The sequence below is a fragment of the Anneissia japonica genome, unplaced genomic scaffold, assembly GCF_011630105.1.
Source record: "Anneissia japonica isolate Jap-2015-1 unplaced genomic scaffold, ASM1163010v1 scaffold287634_len692169_cov176, whole genome shotgun sequence".
Classification (NCBI taxonomy): Eukaryota; Metazoa; Echinodermata; class Crinoidea; order Comatulida; family Comatulidae; genus Anneissia; species Anneissia japonica.
This window is the reverse complement of record NW_022739883.1, coordinates 520329-540201: the sequence shown is the minus strand read 5'-3', so window position 1 is coordinate 540201 and position 19873 is coordinate 520329. Positions and strand designations below refer to the sequence as shown.

Below are 19873 nucleotides of genomic sequence, written 5' to 3'. Positions count from 1 at the left end.
AGTGTATTCTATTGAGCTTAGATTTACTATAGAACAATATATAAAACAAAATCTTCAGATACACTTCAGAAGTTCATAATTAAGGAGCATCCTCCAGTTTCGGGTCCAATATCTCGAAATAGAGGAGTCCCAAGGAGGGGTTTCACGGACTGAAGGTGTAGACCACTTCAACCCCAAATGACAATCTGTGATTATGACACCAGACGAAAATGGCACTCTCAAAATGTATATTTGCTTTTTTTCCCCTTAATTTTTTTATTATAATTTTTGATTTATTAAAATTCAGAGGGGTAGGCCTATCTGACCCAGACCGACTGGACTCATTACTTGTATTATCAAGGGCTGATGGGGAGGGGAGAATGAATGTGCAGAGACACACCGTCCTGACAAATGAGATGATATGAGTACGGTACGGATTTGAGTGTTATTTTTCTCAAATTATGGATGGGATGGTGCCTGGCTGGAGGCTCAACATCCCCCCCCCCCCGTCTCTGTTGCGCAACTTCAGTACCGATTTCAATTAGAATATAGACACCAGAGAACTGACTCTACTTGCCCAGTTGGCCGAATGCCAAATTGCAGACTTGCAGACTTTGCCAAATTACAAAATGTTGGGAGATCCAGTTTGCCGAATCCCATATGCCGAAACTCGGTATATCAATTTAAGAGTATAAGAATTAACAGCAGTATAAAATATTATAGGTACCGATCTCTTTTTTTCTATTTACACTTGAATTTCCCACTGTCCCAAATTATTAGAAAGCATAATATTTTTTATTATCTTTAGGCCTATACTTTACTATTCACCGGCTTTAAATCTCGTAACTCGGCCCCAACTATCGTGGGGCTGAGGTCAGGGATAGCGCCATTGGGGCGGGCGTCGGGGGGAGCTGCACATACGTCCCCCCCCCCACACTCCCGGAGAAACCACATTCGTCGGGGAGAAACTTCGGCGGATACAGGGGTGCAGACGGTGCGATCGCACTCCACATCAAATCTCCCGTCGGGGGCATCGGCAAACCATGGAGCCTCCTCTGGCTTGTTGTGGGCTACTAAAGACGTGCACCTGTATCCGCATCTGTCAAGTCCCCTCCAGGGCCCCCTATTTGATTCTTGATTCGATCGCCACTGAATTTTTTAAAGATGACTTAATATTAACTGATGACTTATGTTTAAATGTTTAACTGTTAAAACGAAATATAAGAAAACTAATTCTAGTATCACAATTACGATTACCTCCTTAATTTCAGCTATGTAATTATTAGTTGAAGGATCTGTCTCTTATACACATCTAGATGTGTATAAGAGACAGCCCTTCTACAGAATTAACAGTTCACATGACATTGCATAACTTTAAGCGAGCCTCTTTTTGTATACTTTGGAACTTCCCAGATTCCCATAACGTCATACAGAACCTATACTCGCTGATGACTAAGTACATACTGCTACAGCAGCAGTACAGCTATTGGAAAACGACAATACTGTTGTGTACCGCCGTCGTACCAGGAAGCTATAGAATACATCATCACACCCAGAATCCATTGCGGTAATTGTAATAGGAAATACGACAACATCCACATTTAGCGTGTTTTTCTCGCCTTGAAAGGAAATTATTATCTTATTTTATAGTAAAACTACACTATTGAACCAATAGTGCCGACCTTCATGTGTTGATTGAAGTGATATACTTGTGGTATTTGGGTATTTTAACTCACAAACACTAATTTTCGAACACTATCGGCAATGGAAGCCATAGCAACTTATGATTTTACAGCGTCAGATGATGACGAACTTTCATTTCGCAAAGGCTACGTTTTAAAGGTAAATTGTATCCAATAACATAGTAATATGTAGGCTGAAGTACATATTTATAATTAAAGGCATATTTTCTTTGCTCGTCTGCTAACCTAGAATGCTATTTTAATCATTTCACATGTGATAGTCAGCGTAGCCTAGGCAGACAAGGGCCCGGGGTCTAGGCCTCTAGGCCTAGCCTAGGACTAGGCTACTGCTGCTAAGAAAGCCCCTGGGTGGCTTAGCCTAGGCTTGCTAGAAACAAAGACAATCTGGTCCAGGATTGTTAATATTGTTTAAATCCATGATGAGACGATCGGTCTTGATCTTGATAGTGTAATTTATAAACTCCGGCTGGAGTACCACCTAATGATGGTCCATTTTAAGACAATTCAATATTTTATTTCCTATAATTATATATCGGGCCAAATGTATGATCAGGCAAGTTTGCTTGAAATTTCTGGCTCTTTACTGTTACTAGGGCCCAGCCTGTACTACTGCCTAGCCTAGGAAAAGGCCTAGGTCTAGCTGACTAGGCCTAGGGTAAGTCGCTTATTTTCGACCTGCGTTAGTTTTCGACCACTTCAGTTTTCGACCTCCCCATTTCCCAACCCCCAGGTTTAATAACTATTTTGTAATTATCCTTTCTATGTCACTAAAATGATGTCATTTTACGATGTGAAAAGTGTGATTCACAGACCCTCGAACAGAATGAGTTGAGGGCGCTCTTGTTTAATGGTTAGGCCTACCATCCAATGGCTACATGGCGATTGGAGAAGTAAAGAGATTGTTTAGAGAGATCGGGTATAGTCCCACCTTGGATATACAGTGTAATCCCACCCCACCCAAAGATATGGGATTTCTAGCTAAGCACCTAGGCATTAGGGTGTTCTGTACCCTTTGATGTTTGAGTAAACTCTGATTTCTTCACGGGAATATAGTTTTGGATAGGCCATTGAATTGTAGGGCAGTTGTTCAAATGCATCTGCCAACTCGCAGAACGATCATCATTTTCGTTCTGTTCATGCACATAGGAATCCCCTGGTATAATCCCACCCCTCAAAAATCGAGCCAATTTCGCATTCATGGTGGGGGGGTTGGATTATACCCTGGGAACTACGGTATATGCTACGTATTGTTTTTATTTGATCTGAATTTTTTTGGCATCATTGAATCAAGTTTGTAGGGGAAAAATCACAGCAAACGTGTACACAATTTATGATAAAAATTATGATTAAAATGATCTGCCATAAATATGAATCGTATGGACAGTTCTGCCACATAAATGCCCCCCCCCCTCGATACCTACCATTACAGTACTGTAGGTAATAGTGTACTGACAAATTTGTTTTATGTATGTCACAAAATATCAATGTTTCAACAAACAATGCGTTCCAGCTAACCCCACTCTCCCGTATCTTTTTACACCCAAAGAAAATAAATAAATGCCTCCCTCAAATTAATGCCCACCCCTTCAAAAACCCTTCTCAGCAATAAATGCTGGGGCATTTATTCATATAAATTTTTTTTCATTTATTTATTTGACATCAAACGGTCCAGGGGTTGCGTCATAACACGAATGTGTCCGCAACCCCTGTACATACAGTACAACAGAATATGGTATTTTTATAAGACAATCTGCTTACGGTATTAACAATAAAATACATAAAAATACAGTTTATTGCATTAGCTATTCATTGTTATATTGTATGCAGTAAGCTTAACTTTTATCCATACCTTTGGTTATACAGTAATAGGTTTTTATGGATTTATTTTGAATTATTGCAATGTCATTCAATTTTATATTAGGCTACTGTATATATTTATTCAGGATAATTTATAATTGGCAGCAAATAGCTAAATTTGATTGAATTACAATAAATACATAAAAAACAGATTATAATAAAATAAATACAGCATTAAAATTGATTTTTATATACAGTAAGCTTAACTTATCCATTATCAAATTATTAATAAATTTCCCTTTTTAATCACAGTTCATAAATCAATTCACAAAAAAAATAATTCAAAAATTGAATTAGATACATTAAATTCACGAACTGTAATGAAATAAATTGTTATTGATGAAAAAGATAGAATTGATGATGCAGTAAGTGTATAAACACAGCGTATATAAAGACAAAAATATATACGGGACTGTATTTGCTTGTGAGGAAAAAAATGATTGGGTTTTTTTGTACAGAATATATATCAAAACAATACATAGACTTCTGGGCTATTGAATGTGTAAACTAAGAATTCAATACAAGATTCATACAATGCACAATACTAATGCACATACAATGCACATACTGTAGCACGTACTGTATGTCGTCCTATGGAATGCATTCCATATGTACAATACACTAGGCAAAGATTTTCTGCTACCACAGATTCCTATCACAGATTGGTTGTGGGAGGGAAAGTGGTACAGGTGGGTGTCGTTCATTTTGAAAAAAAAACTTTTTTGTTATCTAAGGCTAGGCTTACTACTGTCAGCTAATTTCTCAGCTAATTTTTAAAGGTTTTTTTGGAACAACTGTAAAAAAAAACAGAAAGTGGGTTGAAAAATCCGGAAAAATAATGTTTGTGCCTCTGACCATGAAAGTTGTCTTAATAAAATGCCTCCAGCACAAAATTTTATCTGTACATTATAGCCCAGCAGTTTATTTTTTAAATTTTTTTCCCCCTAAAAATGCTTCCGGGACATTCATGATGCCTCCGACCGTCAGTCGCATGGTCGCGCGCTTTTTTTAGCCCTGACACTCAGGACTCTTATTTCATCCTTCATGGAAATTCGTTGCTCGCAAAGGCGACTACAGTATTCTATTTTATCTGGCCTCAATGTGACCAATGGCTTAAATGTCTCATACATTAGTTGACTTTTGATCCCTAACCCATTTCCTGATTACCACATGGAGAATAAAGTCTTTGACAATTGATTTGTCAACATACTGTGCATCCTGGTTTTGGTCTCTGTAGATTTGGTATTAATCAGCAGGTTCAAGTTTAATTTATCAGCAGGAATTCTCATGTACAGTATTTCCTGCTACATTTGTACGACACAGATCCACTGGTCAGACTCAACACTGTTGGATAAAGCTATCTGCTGTAACATTAGGCCTGAGAGCCAGTGTTTTATATTCATCCATTTTGCTTTGTTTTAAATGATAAAAAATCCATAATGTACTGTACGTACACATGGTGTCCTACCCTTGAGTATTTGTTATACAATCTGCATATTCTTCCCAAACTAATTCATTGTAAGTTCCAAACTAACGAGCCTAGTTTTTAGGCCAGGTCGTTGGAGTGATTGAGTAAGCCGGGGTGGATCGTTTACGTCACAGGTGGGCAAGGTACGGTCTGTGGTCCGACAGTTATTTTTTATGTGCCCCAGGAAAATGAATTAAAAACCCTGAGTGCGGTCTGCCAAACATTTTTGACTAGAAAACATCTTGTTTTTTACGTCCCTACACCGATCATCTGTTAAAAAGTAAGGTTAAAACTGAGAATAAAGTGATATAAAAGGAGTGCATGAAGGTTTTTGGAAGCACACTATAAACATCAAAGTTTGGGTGTGGCCCGCAGTGTTAAATCGAAAATTTACTTTGGCCCTCCAACCGATTCTTATGCCCACTCCTGGTTTATGTCAAGGGAATTGCTCAATTGACTTGTATATTAACACAAACCTTAGATCTTGTGCCAAATTTGAATAATTAATATTTCTTTTTTACAGATTTTAAACAAAGACCATGATAGGAACTGGTTTAAGGCAGAACATGAGGGACGAGAAGGACTTGTGCCAAAAAATTACATCACTATGAAATGTCATGAGTGAGTTTGATTTCTGTGCTTAAAGTGAATAGAAAGTTTAAAATACTCTTGTAATGGCATCATATACAATAAGTATTTGCTTTCAGCAGTATTATGATGATTAGGATTGTTAACATGGTGATCGGTGATGGTTTCCAACCAGAACTGACAGGCGACTGACCACCAGTCGCATACCATATCTAGGAGTCTTAAAATTGGAGGCTGATGAGGGGCGCGAAGGTCACATGGGAGGGACTCGATGATTAGGTGAAGGGCGCTACAGTAGCTAGCAAAATAAGGTGATTTTTAACTACTTGAGCGTGGTTTTTGGGGGTGACTGGGGAGGGGGGCGTGATTATTTGGGATGGGGATTGTTCCCACCGCACACTTTCTTAAATTTGCCACTGCTGACCACTACACTCCACATGTGACATAGCATTTATAAGCAGACAATCCTACAGTAGTATGATCAGCTCAAGTTGGTTGGTCTACCCCCACAAAATACAAATAGTATTGCTAAAAAAGAACATACAACTGCTAATCCAAGGACCTTCAATTACAATAATAATAAATAATGACTATACTGTAATAACATTGATAAATAATAAGAGAAATGTAATAGCCTAATGAATAATAATAATTAATAGGCTAATAATAGTAAACATCAAAAATTTATATGCTATAAGTATTATAGCCTAATAACTGTTAAATTTAATAAAAAATAATTATTATAAATAATAATTATTAACAATAACAATTTAAAATTCATTTCCAGGCATTTTAGATGATCTGCTTTTTCAAGAACCTTACGGGGGCAGGGTCCAGGGGGGGGGGGGCTGAGCGACTGTACTGTAGGATTGTAGCTTGTCCTAAAAAAAATTGAAAATAAAGCAGGAAATGCAATAATAAAAACAAAGCTTTAAGATTACCGGAAAAAGGCCTGCCGTAGCTAAGGTAAACAGAGTACTTTCCACAAATTCTAAATCCTGGTTTCCTGGAAATTGCTACACTGGTGCTACTGTGTTTTAGTGCAATCGTTGTATTGTATACAGTAGAACTCCTCGACGCAATCAGGGAATCACATGGCTATCAAAGCTATCAGGTTTCTCATTCAAGCAGTAAATCATCATATTGACCACCATCATGAATGTAATATTCTGTTTCACAGCTGATTTAAAACCAGCAAAATGAAAATACTAAAAACCACTGTACTGTGCCCCCCTCAAATTCGAGACCCCTCTAATTCCGAGACCCCTCTAATCCGAGACTAATTTTTCAAAGAACAAATTACAATCATCAATCTTTTAACACAAAGCGACCCTCAAAGTGGTTTCCAGTTGGAGGGCAAACTGTGCAGTAAATTACTTTACTTTTTACTCAACAGTTGGTATTACGGCAAGATACCTCGTTCAAAAGCTGAAGAAATCCTCGGTGCAGATCAGTTTGTTAACGGCCATTTTTTGGTACGAGAAAGCGAAAGCAGCCCTGGAGAATTCTCGCTTTCAGTAAAGTAAGTGCCAGTATACCCACAAATTTTACATTGTGTGGATCTCTGGATACGGAAGAATTAAAAGTTATACTATCTGAAATAAAAACATTGAATATTTTTAACTTAAAATATTTGAATAATTTTCTCTTTGCAAGTGCAGGTTAGTACAGTGTGCATTACAGCATCTATAGTACCAGCTTATTTTACAATTTAAGCTTATTTTTGTTTATATAAATTTAATTATATAATAGTAATCATTGGTATGTACCTATCCAAACCTACTAGTGCTGAAGGTGCCTATGGTATCAAGAATAAATAAATATATAATAATTCATTTTGATGGTGGTCAAGCATTCACTGTAAAGTAGTTTTTAGCCCTTGTCACAATAAACTTTTCCATTCTGTAATATATACACTGTATGTACTTTTTTGTTTCTACTAGATATGGGGATAAAGTTCAACATTTTAAAGTGTTACGAGATGGAGCTGGGAAGTACTTCCTGTGGGTTGTCAAATTCAATTCTCTAAATGAGCTTATTCAGTACCACCGAAACTCGTCAGTCAGTCGGACACAAACAATACATTTAAAAGATATGAGGCGAACAGTAAGAAAAATTTATATTTATCTTTATCGTGTAAAAGTATACAGTGAACCATCTGTAATGTGTGTGGTCCTCATTCTCTATGCTTATATGTCATTTTGCACTGACATATTAGTAGAAAATCCATATATTTTATTCTGTTTCTTTCATCCCATTTATAAGTCTAATGGGTAGTGTTACCTTGGTAAAATTGATATTTAGCAATAAAATTGATATTTAGCAATAGGTTAACTGGAGTGTGAATGTAAAATACAACTACATTTTTGATAGATTTTATATTCTTTTTTTATATATTTTTTTAATCCTATTTTAATCCTATTTTTTATTGAGTTATTAATTAATGCATTGTTTTTTCATTGTACATAAATTATTGATTGATTATTCACAGTATATTTAAATGTATAGCAGTGCACTCTCTTTATATTTTTTTTGTTTTGTTTTTGTGATTGTTGTATGTTTTTACATGAGGACGCCATGATTGTCAGCATACCATTGTTTTGGGTCACCCTCAGTAAATAGAGTGCCATAAGTACTGTAATACACATAATATGTGTAACTTTTCTATTGCAGATATGCAGAGTCAAAGCCATGTTTGACTTTGTCCCACAAGAAGATGGAGAATTGAGCTTTAACTTGGGCGACGTCATCGATGTTTTAGACGATTCGGATGCTAACTGGTGGAGAGGTTGTCTGAATGGAAAAGAAGGAATGTTCCCGACACCTTACGTGCAAAAATGTAATTAAGAATTGAAACTGGTACACAGTTGTGGTGCCAAGAACAAATGCATAGTGTCATAACACCAATTTTTTTTTCTTTATAGTGTGCCAAATTTATACAACACAATGCATAGATAATCAAAATTTACAATCACATGGTCTTCTATCTAAAGTTTTATCGCGAGTCACAATCATATTGAATAATGCTAAATATTACTTCTATTTTCCTTTTTAAGACTATGATTAGATTCAAGGTTTGTATTTTAAAATAAACATTTTCATTATATATGTCTGGTTTGGTATGTACAGTACCTATGAATGATCAATATTACTTTTAATCAGGAGTCTAAAAAGATCATAATTTTTGCCATTTATATTTTTTTTTTGTCTTATGTGTGTGTAGTAGTAATCAGAGAATCATGTAAGGGCACCTGATTTTTATAAAGCATCGTGTCATAACACAAATTTTGTTTTCTTTTTAGTGTGCCAAATTTATACAGTACAATGTGTAGATAATCTAAATTTACAGTCAGATGATCTTCTTCCTGAAGTGTTTATCATGAGTAAATCATTGAATATCGCTTAATAATAATATTACTTCTATTTTCCTTTTTAAGACTATGGATAATTATAAGAGTCAAGGTTTACTATTTGAAGTAAGCATTTTCATTATAATGTCTGGTTTGGTATGCACCTGTGAATGATAAATATTATTTTTAATCAGTAGTCTATAAAGATTTTAATTTTTTGCCATTTATATATTTTTTTGTCTTTATGTGTGTGTAGTATTAATCAGAGAATCATGTAAGGGGACCCGATTTTTATAAAGAATCATGACTTTTAATACCAATGAATTACAGTAGGCGAGACTTTTTTATATTTTGTTTTGTGAACTTATTTTTTTACAGATCGTCTGAGAAAGGTGGGGAAAAAATGTTAAAGAATTTAATTTTTCTCAATGCTTTAAATTGATATAATTAGGAAGAAACATACTATCTTATTTTTGGAGATTTCAATGCAGAGGCGGGCAAAATAAAAGTTACATTTTAAAAAAAAATTTTCATTTATTTTAATGGCGGCTGGTGTGCTATTTGGCCAGAAATATAAAATTGAATTTTTATCCGAAATCATCATTATTGGCGGGTGGTGGGTTCGCTAAACGAGGTATAAAAAATTCTTGCCTGATGGAATGTGATATTCTAGACAGTAAATCATTGATTGATATACCTACAGCTGCTTCTGTTTCTTCCCAATAAATGTCGGCGTTTTCTAAAAATTTGCAATTTGTACATAATAGTTTCTGTTTAATAGCAAACGTAGCAATTATTGACTATGTCTTTAGGGGGGTAGGGTGAGGGTATGAAGGATGTTGGATGTGGGGGTGAAGATTGTGTATGATTTCATAGACAAAATACCACAAGATTGCTCATATTAATGGACTCTTTTACAAGAATAAATATTTTACAATGTGATATTGTACAAGATTAAATTGACCGTAAATATACTTAATGTAAAAGTACATGGTTACAAAAATTAATGGTTTTATAAATATGTTTATTGTTACCTTTTCTTTTTTTGCTTTTACATTGAATCGGCCATAGAAGGCGCATGTATAAATGCCTAACTCTGCATGCAGTGTCATGGAAAAGGAATGAATGTATTAGTATTTTAAGAATTATGTACTGAAATTGAAACAAATTAAAAATTCTTCTTTTCTTTTGCTGCGAAAGTGCTGCTTGGGATTGTTCATTCAACAATTAATAACTGTGCCAAATCTTCAGGGATTTTGTATTTTTTATTTATCTATTGTCTACCATCTGTTTTGTATGATGTTGTGTAAATTCATTTTGATAAAAACTTGTTTTAATAGTGTTGAATTTTAAATCTAAAATCTAATTTTTTTTTTTTCACAATAGTTCTTCGACAAACCCACAATTGCAAAAAAATAGCTTGTGTTGCCCAAGCATTATCAACCCAAAGTCTCAAAAATTCAGTGTTGATTTTTTCTTCTTTTTTTAGTCAAAATAAATTGTTCTTCCCAAGAAGCCCAAAATGACTGAATGATTTATGAAGTGGGCATGTTTTAAGTTTTAGTAATGTATTGTTATGCCTAATCCATGGGTTTTAGTCCAGTTTTATCAGTAAAAAGTCTTAGGGTGAGTGAAGGACTGCCTGAGTTTCTGTAAATCTTTGATAGATTCAAAATTGAAAGGTTTGACAGTATAAAATTTGTTGCTTTTGAAAATTGCTCTAGATAATCGTGTAAAAAAAACAAATCACAAAATGCAGCATACTGTACAATAATAATTAAATACTTACTGTATTGTGGACTTAACTGATCATGTCTTTTTCTTTGGCACAATATATATCTTCCAGAAATTAACCAAATCTCCCGTAAATTTATAATATTTGCATGTTTTTACTAATTTATTATCAATTGTCTCAAGGAAATTGGTGCGAATGTTTATTACCGCACGCAGTAAATACAATTAGACATGTTGGAAAGCTGATTTAACCAAATCTCCCGGGCAGTGACTTATGCCAAATTGGGTCCCTTGAATACTGTAATCTAATCCTCTATTGGAAAATGTACACTACAATCATTAGAAGCAAGATAATTCATTCTTCTATCGAAGATTGATTAATTATATAATTGAACTTTTAGTACCATCAACCAAATAATCAGTCAATATCAGTATAAACAACAATAATCGGGTAGATCTAAAGAAAAATCTGGTTAGAGGCCATGCAACGTACAAAGCAGGGGGGGTGTGTGTATGTTTATGGAATTTTTATTTAGAAATGCTTGACCATAGAGAGAAGTACATGATATTTAAATCAACAATTAGTTTGTTTTGGAATACTGTACTGTGCTCCCCTTTATTTTCTTTTCTCTGTTTTTAAAAATTTTTTTTTATTTGAGGGAGGTGCAGTTGGGCCTGGCCCATGCCACCCCTCCCCCCCCCCATTCTGCCTCTGATATTGTACTAACACATTAATAAGGTGTGTATAAATTAGAAACACTGTTTATATTGTATTATTTTTTCTATTTTCCTTTTACATATGGTAAAATTTTTTATTTGCAGTTAAAAACTGAATACTAATTTTAGTATAGTGTAGACTAAAGCCTCATTCACTCTGAATCCAAATTTTTAATATCAAATGCCTACCGAACCGATCAGAAAATTTAATCGGTGTGTAAGAATAAGGACGCTGGCGTTCAGCGTATCGGAAACACGGTCTGAAGTTCGGGATGTGAATGCAGCTTAAAACTAGATTTACACTAGACACGAAAACGACACGACGATGACATATCATCGCGTAGTTTGTAATCTTCAATACTGCGTGCATCTGTATCATGTCATAGTCTTGTCGTAATCATGTCTAGTGTAAATAGAGCTTAACAGTGAGAGCAAAGTAGCAAAATGATTATGTTAACAGTAAGAATTTATAGTTTTTAATAAATGTAATACCATTTGTAGTGTCATCCATAATACATTTGCTGTAAAAACACGCTTCATGGGATGTGTCAGTAGAATTTTGTTAATATTCTATTTTAAGTAAACAAAACCATGTTAATTTAAGAGAAAATAGTTCATTGCTGTTAAAATTTGTTGCTGTAGGCATGATAAATTAAAGAGTAAATTCTGAATTCTAAATGTAGTGATCATGCCAATCAATGCCGTCGGTCATTGCACTGTATATCGGTGATCGTCAGGATTACCTCTATGCTCCTGTGGTCTAGTATAATCATGCTTGCTATGTTGAAACTCAAAATCACCAAATTATATTCACTTTAACTTGTAAAAAGTTGTTTTCCCGCCTGTAGAAAAGTAGAGTTGATCATTTGGTGTATGCTAAGATGTATAATGTTCTCTCTAGTATTTACTGGACATTTTGTGAGTTACTGTTACTGTACAGTGCTTTTTTAGACATGTTTCTTCTGACATAAGAATGGTTGATTTGAATTTTGTAAATAGATGTTTTAAGATTTCTTCATAAATATATATTTTCAATTTATGTAGTTTTTAAATTGTTCGCATTAATTTTGAGAGTATAATCATAATTGCTTGTGGAATGCATATAGTGGTTGATTTGATTTTTTATTTTTCATCGCATTAATCACAGTTTGTGAATTGTTTAGACACATGTTTGCTAGTAAATAATTAATGAATTATGAATGTTTGATTGAAAACAGGTGCCGAGCATAACAGTACCATTGTCAGGCCCATAGCCAGGGGGGTTTTTTTATGGTTCGGGCAAACCCACCCCCTTTTCTAGCCAATCCCCCTTCCCTTTTCTAACCATCCCCCCCTCTTTTCTAGAGAATTTCACCTCAAAGTTCTCCAACCCAACTAATGCACTGTAGACCCAGACTCAGACATAATGTTTTGCTGCATACCTTATCTGCTTTTATAGCATTAGGCTTAGGGGCTTTTGCTGACCCCAAGTCCAGAGAACCACCCCCGGGAAGAACCTGGCTATGGGCATGATTGTTAAATTCCCGAGTGGAGCTTCCAGGCTTGATTTTATAAACTACCTTTAAGCAATGTTGCCAAGTAGAGCAACCATTGCTGAACCACGTCTTAAACTCTGTCCACACTATGCCCATATATAGTCATGATGTGCCTATATATGGTCGTGGTGTGTCTATATATGGTCATGATGTGATGTCATCATGAACATATTTAGGCAAATTTGATAGTGTGAACAGGGTTTAAGGTTTGTCAAACCAAATAATGGCACCTGGCTTCCAAAAGAATTAAAATACTTTTTTTTTTAAATTACATTGTTTTGAGGCCTCAAGGCATGATTTTGAACAGTGGTTTGCCGCTACTGGATAAAATGAACAGAATTTTGTATAATTTTCAGGATATTAATTTAACCCAATCCTTGGGATTGAAAGGCAGGAATAACAACTCGGATACCACTTTTTTACCACCTTCCTACAAGTAGCATTCCCACCCAGTTGACTTTTACCAACGTCTAAAATGACTACTTTTTAAATCTAGTAGCTATTATTTGTTAGTATTGTGTGTAGCATTTGAATGATCACATAGTGTTCACTAAGTATTATGCTTAATAACAATTTATTACATTTACATATAGTAACATGATACCAATATAGATGTAATGAAATTTGATTTAATGTAGCATATTTACTAGCTTTATTTTTAAGTTTGGTTAAAATTTGTGGAATTATTTCATGATGACGAGAATAAGTCAATTTGTAGTTGAGCTGAGCATGCCCGTATCTGAGGTCAGAGTTGATATAAACAAATGTTGTGTGTACGTTTGTTTATGTATATTGACCTTGATATGAACAGAGCTAAAGAGCAGTTATATTGGCATTTGTGGATTATTAAAATATTTACAATGACATGTGATGTCATTAACAACTTGTGACATCATCACATGACATCATTATGTGATGTCACTACTGATTGATTTCAATGCTATATATAGATGCAGAATCTTATTGTTTAAAATGATTGGATGATTTTCATTTTTATACCCGATTCACACAAGACAAAATTTTACATGCTTAATCTTGCAAGGGCTTCCCTACCAAAATCAATAATGTATTGTCTTCACACGGCGGAATTTAAACCTTGCTTTATGTTGATACTGACATTCAATACACAGCCAGTGATGACACTCACGGTACCACATTGAAGATAAGGCACGTCCTGTTAACATGTGCATAGATCTATGCTTATCTCTTGTAGATAAGGTGCTAATTGAGCTTGTTGCAAAAAGTAAAAGGTTTAGATGGATGCTTCGTATATCCCACCCTACAAATGTAGTGAAATTACACATGAATGAGTGATAATATTTCTTGGGATTTCTTTGGTGGTTTCTGTATGCATAAGAATTGTAACTGTTTATTTACCATTGAACAAAGCTGGAAGCTAAATATGAGTATGTTGTTGTTGATTTATTTCTGTCTTGTTGAGTACAGTATTTAGAATGTTTGCTAATTTCATGTATAAATGACACGATATCACCACCACCAAATTATGATATTTGACATTTGTATCAAGGACTGAATTAAATAGGCTTTTAATATTCCACTAAAAAATTAGTGTGAAATAATTGGTGATTTTTAAGTACTTCAGCATGATTTTTGATTTGAACATTTCTAATTTTTTGCAGGGGGACGATAATGGCCTACTAAGTTAGCCTAAATTTTAGCCAGTTGTCCATGGTCGACAGGCCCGTATATAGAGCTGTGGGAGGGGGAAAACGTATGCATTTTGCAGCACAAAAACAGCTAACATGTATCTGCACACAATCCTGGCACCCCCACTTTAGAATCTTTACTTGTGTGAGTTCAGTAAACAATTTTAAAGGGGGAGGGAACGACCAGGAAGCAAGCTTTTTCTTTAGGAAGACTCCCCGCGCTCCCCTATATCGCCACTGTATGTGTTTCAGTCCTTTAAAGGATCTCACTCAATACTATCTTGTACACCTTAGATATTTATTTAGATAATAATTTACGTGCTAAACATGAGAATACAAAAATAAGTATTTAAACTATTAGCTTCTAATACTGATACAAATAGAATGATTCAGTTAGTAACTTACTACAACCTTCAATCTCTGAATTCATAATTGAATAGGCCTACTCTTAAACCTATGTTTACAAAGTGTGTATATTTCATTCTAACATAATTAATTGAAAACTATTATAATGGTGGGTCTAAAAATACAGCATTGATTAAATTATATAATTGTGTACAACACATTCTACAAAAATGTGGAAATGTCAACTGCACCATACAGCCTCTCAAGGTTCTAGAGTATGTTCTTTTACATATATCGTAGGTTACTTATTGTTAACTCTTTTATTCAAAGAGCATAAAAAACTAGCACTGTTCCATGCATTTTAGTTGCTTGTAAGCAGATTCAAATAAATATAATTTCACTATCACTGTATTCATCTTCTTGTGGATAATGCTGAAACTGTCTCTTATACACATCTAGATGTGTATAAGAGACAGAGTTGGTTGTGTGTGATGCAAATTCAAATTTTGAATTTGTTGTGTAAATTATAAAATCAAATTTCGAACAAGTTTCCAATAATTATCCACTAAGAAACAAAACAGATTCTGATCAAATACATTACTGTAAATATTATTTCTATCTATAACTAAATTATCTGATAAGTGAGGTATTATAAATATATAATTAGTTAAATTAGTTCATCTTAAAAATGCTTCCTACGGTAAGAAACTTATTTTTGGACCTATGCTTGATATAACCACAACACCATTTGTTCCCTTATTTGAATACAATTCTTTATATCACTCACTTAATTACCGATTTGTTTACCGTACGTAGAGTACTATAAAACCTTGAAGTGAAGCCCTGGGCTTCTTTTTTTTTTGCAAATTTTGGATGGGCTTCATTTCGAGGCTACTTTTGCAAAGTAAAGAGGAGGCCTCTTCTCAAAATGAATGCTGTAAATTTTGGGAATTCCTACTATAAAACAATAAATAGGGCCACTATAACATCAATCTGTGTCATGGAGTGTATTAACCCAGAATTAAATCACCTAAAGTGCTGTATAAACCAAGCATTTTAAACTTGTTTTTGTTTCCTTGAAATTCATGTACAGTGTATGTACTGTACTATCTCGAAAAAAAAGGCAATGCAAAGCCAAGCCCATGGGCTTCTTTTCGAGGCAACTTTTGCAAACCAAAGAGGGGGCTTTAATTCAAGATGGGGGGAGGCTTCTCGAGATTAAGCCCATTGGGCTTCAATTCGAGGTTTTACGGTATATGCTTAAAGTGCTACGTGGCAAGCGAAGTGTCTTTAGAGATTCTGTCATATGCAGTTGCAGTGTGATGAGAACTAGTGTTTTTATGCACACGTGAAAGAGTGAAAACATTTGTTACCTCCACACATATAACATTCAACAATTACAATTACTGTATATACTCTAGTTCCTCATGTTCACCTCCGTTATAAGCTAATCCTAATTTGCACCAAATTTAATGTACCACGCATTTCCCATGAATCTTGGCTGAATGTCAAAATAAATGTCAACATATCAAGGATTTGTAAAGCGGCAATATCCACAGCAGAATACAATGTTCAGTGGCGTTATGTTAGGTAGTTTTCGCCACACGACGTTAAACTTAACGTTAACAGATGACGTCATAATTTATTCATCTTGCATTGCGGAGTACGTTAATTTCAGGATTTAACGTGCTCGATGTACGTTAGTTACGGGTTTGCTCATGCGTATTTCAATTTGTTTACATAAAGGGCGCAGCTAGCTATTGCGTTGCATGTTAGGTACTAATGTTAAAGTTAAGGTTAATGTCGTGTGGTGAAAACTAACTGTTGTTGGTTAATAGACCTTTACGTTAAACTAACTGTTGTTGGTTAATAGACCTTTCCGTTAAGGCCCTGCCCCTTAATATTGTTGATAAGGTCCCACAAAATGGTAATGTAAAAACATACGCTGACACACGCGTTTGTGCAACAACACGTGTGTTTGTTAGACATGCGCATATACATGGCTCTGCTCTGATTGGTCACTTGTTGAGTTTGACCATCCTTACAAATTACAGGCCAAGATGTCAATTTCTGTCTCTCCCCCCACACCAATAATCGCATCATCTCCCCTCCCCTTCCCAAGATACTACACCATTGAGTGTTTCAGCAAAGCTACAGTACAGAATTACCAATTACCACAAGTTTGAATAGAGGTCTGTCTCCAACATTAATAACAATATATACATAGTGTATAACAGAGTTTAATGTATGAGTATTAAATTAGTAGAATATTGTAGCAGTAGCATTTAAGCTAAAACAGTACAGTAGCTTATAGGTATATTAACTACCACTACCAGTGTACTTCTTCACTTGAACATTATAATGTAACGTAACAGTCTTGAAATTAAACATTCTCCAAGTATCAGTTTGTAACAGGCTTGACGTATGGAGCTGGGAACATTCCTTCCTTGCCATCTAGTCGGCCCCTCCACCAATTTTTATCCGACTTGTCCAAAACTTCTATTAACTGCCCTTTGTTCATACTCAATTCTCCTTCATCCTGGGCAGTGAAATCAAAACAGGCTTCCACCCTCTCCTGTTTATAAATACAAGAACATCAATTAAATTGTGAAGAATGATAGCGACAAAAACGTTGATTTGAATATTATTTTTTCTATAGTTTTGGTGACTCTAATAGTAACACCATGGGAAAGAAAGAGGACAAAAAAGCGAAAATACAAATTAAGCATTTGACATATAAACTAGATTTAAATTCGTCACTGACGAATTATGTGATACGCAGGACCCAAGAGTTTTGCACAGTAAAATGACCGAAAATTTGTGACTACAGTGTCAGAAACCCAAAATAGGTAAACAAAAATGTATTTTATATTTTCCGTATGTGCTGTGTGCGTGGTGCGAAAAATTGAAATGCTCAAAATTGCCTAAAACATGCTCTAATTTAAAGCAAAAAGACAGTAACTCCGAAAAGAGACAGACATTTTGAGATTCAATTGCTCTAATTTAATAAAAACATGATTTTTGAGCATTTAAAAATTATAACGCATGCATATGCGCACGTTGACCCTTGATATGAAGTATACTTGTGTCAAGTTTCATTGAAAAATGCCTCTTTGTAAGGAATTTACAATCAATCATAGAATTTCACAAAATGGCACGTAGATGACGTAATGTGACTGTAACGTCACCAAATAAAAGTTAAAACTTCAGATGTACATATATATCCTGGCCACATAACAAGGATAGAGCCAGTTTTTGAGAACAGCCACAAACAAAAAAGTTGAGAAAGAATAAAAGAGAAATAAATAAATAAAAATCTTAAGAAAAACAATAGGTAATATGCTAGAGAAGTGCATCACCTAATAACATTTCTACAAAATAGCAATCACTAAATCTAACAGAAAAGTATATTAAAACAATTTTTTTATTACAAATTAGAGATTTCTTCTTTTACCTTTGATACCAACATGTCTTTTATATAAATGGTTTGGGTTCTGCTGACTGAGGACGTACGATGATAATCAACTAGTTGATTCAATGAGTTAAATTTCACAACCCATAGGAAGTACTTGCCAGCACCATCGCGCAATACCTTGAAGTGTTGGATTTGATTTTGAAACCTGCAGGAGTAATATTTTGTAAGATATCTTGATGTTTATTTTGTTTTATTCAACTTTATTTACCAAGAGTGACCCAAAGCAGCAGTATGCTGACGAATATGGCCCTCACGTAAAAACATACAACAATCACAATATTAATACAGAAAAATATAAAAAGAGAATGATATAATTAAAAATATATGATTTATCAATCAATAATTTATGTACAATAAAAAAACAATACATAACTAGCTCAATAAAAAAATAAGATTTAAAAAAAATATCACATCTATCAAAAGTTTGGAATTAAATAGTAATTTAGAAAAATATACAAAAAATTTTATCTATAAAAATCAATACAAATATATCTAAGAACATGCCTGGTTTAAACAGTAGTATAGGTGATTAAATGCTAGTCAATACACTCCATGATACAGACTGATGTTACAGTGGCCTTATGCATTGTTTTATAGAGTAATTCCCAAAATTTACAGCATTCATTTTGAAAAGAAGCCCCACTTTACTTTACAACTTTGCAAAAGTAGTTTCGAAAAGAAGCCCATCTCAAAAAGAATCCCATCTCAAAAAGAGTCCACCCTAAAGTCACATGTTTTTGTCAAATAAAATTACATAGTGTGGATAATGCTGAAAGCTTAATATGTAGCCCTTTAGACTCACTTTACAGAAAGAGAAAAATCGCCAGGTGTACTCTCGCTTTCCCTAATCAAAAACGCGCCGTCTATATTCTGTTTCATCAACAGCCTCTCAGCATCCGCCCGAGACAGTTTCCCATGGAACCACCTATGGATTAACAAAAAATGGGAATACAATTACTGCAAGTGTTCCCTTCATAAAAATACCTTTAACAAAATTGGCAGTTTTCATTTCCTTATCCCTTAGTCGACGATTGTTCCCTGTGGTGTTTAGAACAGTATAAATTAAATGCCAGATGTTTCACCTGACTTGGCAGAGACTCCTACACAACCAGCTTAACTCCATCGTCATCTCTAGGTTGTCTATTCTCCTGTGTCACAACGGTGCTACTCAGGCATTTCATCTGGCTTGGCAGAGATCCCTACACAAACCAGCTTAACTCCATCGTCATCTTGCAGTGATCTCTAGGTTGTCTATCTCCCCGAGTCACACCGGTGCTACACAAATTTTTCTCCTGTCTTGGCGGTGTAAAAATGCGAACAGTCAATCTTTCCATGTTGCACTCATAAACATTCATTATTTGTATACTACCAAAGATTTTAGGGAGGGAAGAGAGCACAGGTTTGTTTGAAAATACATTACATTCCTAGTTACATCATGGAAGCACACCCTCTATG

General features: G+C 34.7%; 2 protein-coding genes across 2 annotated transcripts in view; one reads left to right on the top strand and one right to left on the bottom strand.

The window, feature by feature from the left end:
• Positions 1-1477: 1477 nt before the first annotated feature.
• Positions 1478-14337, top strand: LOC117118108 (growth factor receptor-bound protein 2-like). The gene is made up of 5 exons (XM_033262606.1): positions 1478-1821; positions 5531-5628; positions 6992-7117; positions 7539-7701; positions 8269-14337. Exons 1-5 carry the CDS (start codon positions 1744-1746, stop codon positions 8440-8442), a joined length of 639 nt encoding a protein of 212 aa, XP_033118497.1. The 5' UTR covers positions 1478-1743; the 3' UTR covers positions 8443-14337.
• Positions 14338-15977: 1640 nt separating this feature from the next.
• LOC117118097 (growth factor receptor-bound protein 2-like) overlaps positions 15978-19873 on the bottom strand; it is a 7354-nt gene continuing 3458 nt past the window's right edge. Inside the window, exons 3-5 of the mRNA XM_033262593.1 lie at positions 19221-19343; positions 18398-18563; positions 15978-17518 (exon numbers count right to left, since the gene is read on the bottom strand). Coding sequence (XP_033118484.1) covers positions 17345-17518; positions 18398-18563; positions 19221-19343 — 463 coding nt within the window. The 3' untranslated portion in view covers positions 15978-17344. The remainder of the gene's footprint in view (positions 17519-18397; positions 18564-19220; positions 19344-19873) is intronic.

Bases quoted from the DNA above. Each gene is read 5' to 3' on its own strand.
- LOC117118108 (XM_033262606.1), top strand. From the start codon at position 1,744: ATGGAAGCCATAGCAACTTATGATTTTACAGCGTCAGATGATGACGAA. The intron at 5,629-6,991 runs GTGAGTTTGATT...TTTACTCAACAG, and splicing joins ATCACTATGAAATGTCATGA to TTGGTATTACGGCAAGATAC. The intron at 7,118-7,538 runs GTAAGTGCCAGT...TGTTTCTACTAG, and splicing joins GAATTCTCGCTTTCAGTAAA to ATATGGGGATAAAGTTCAAC.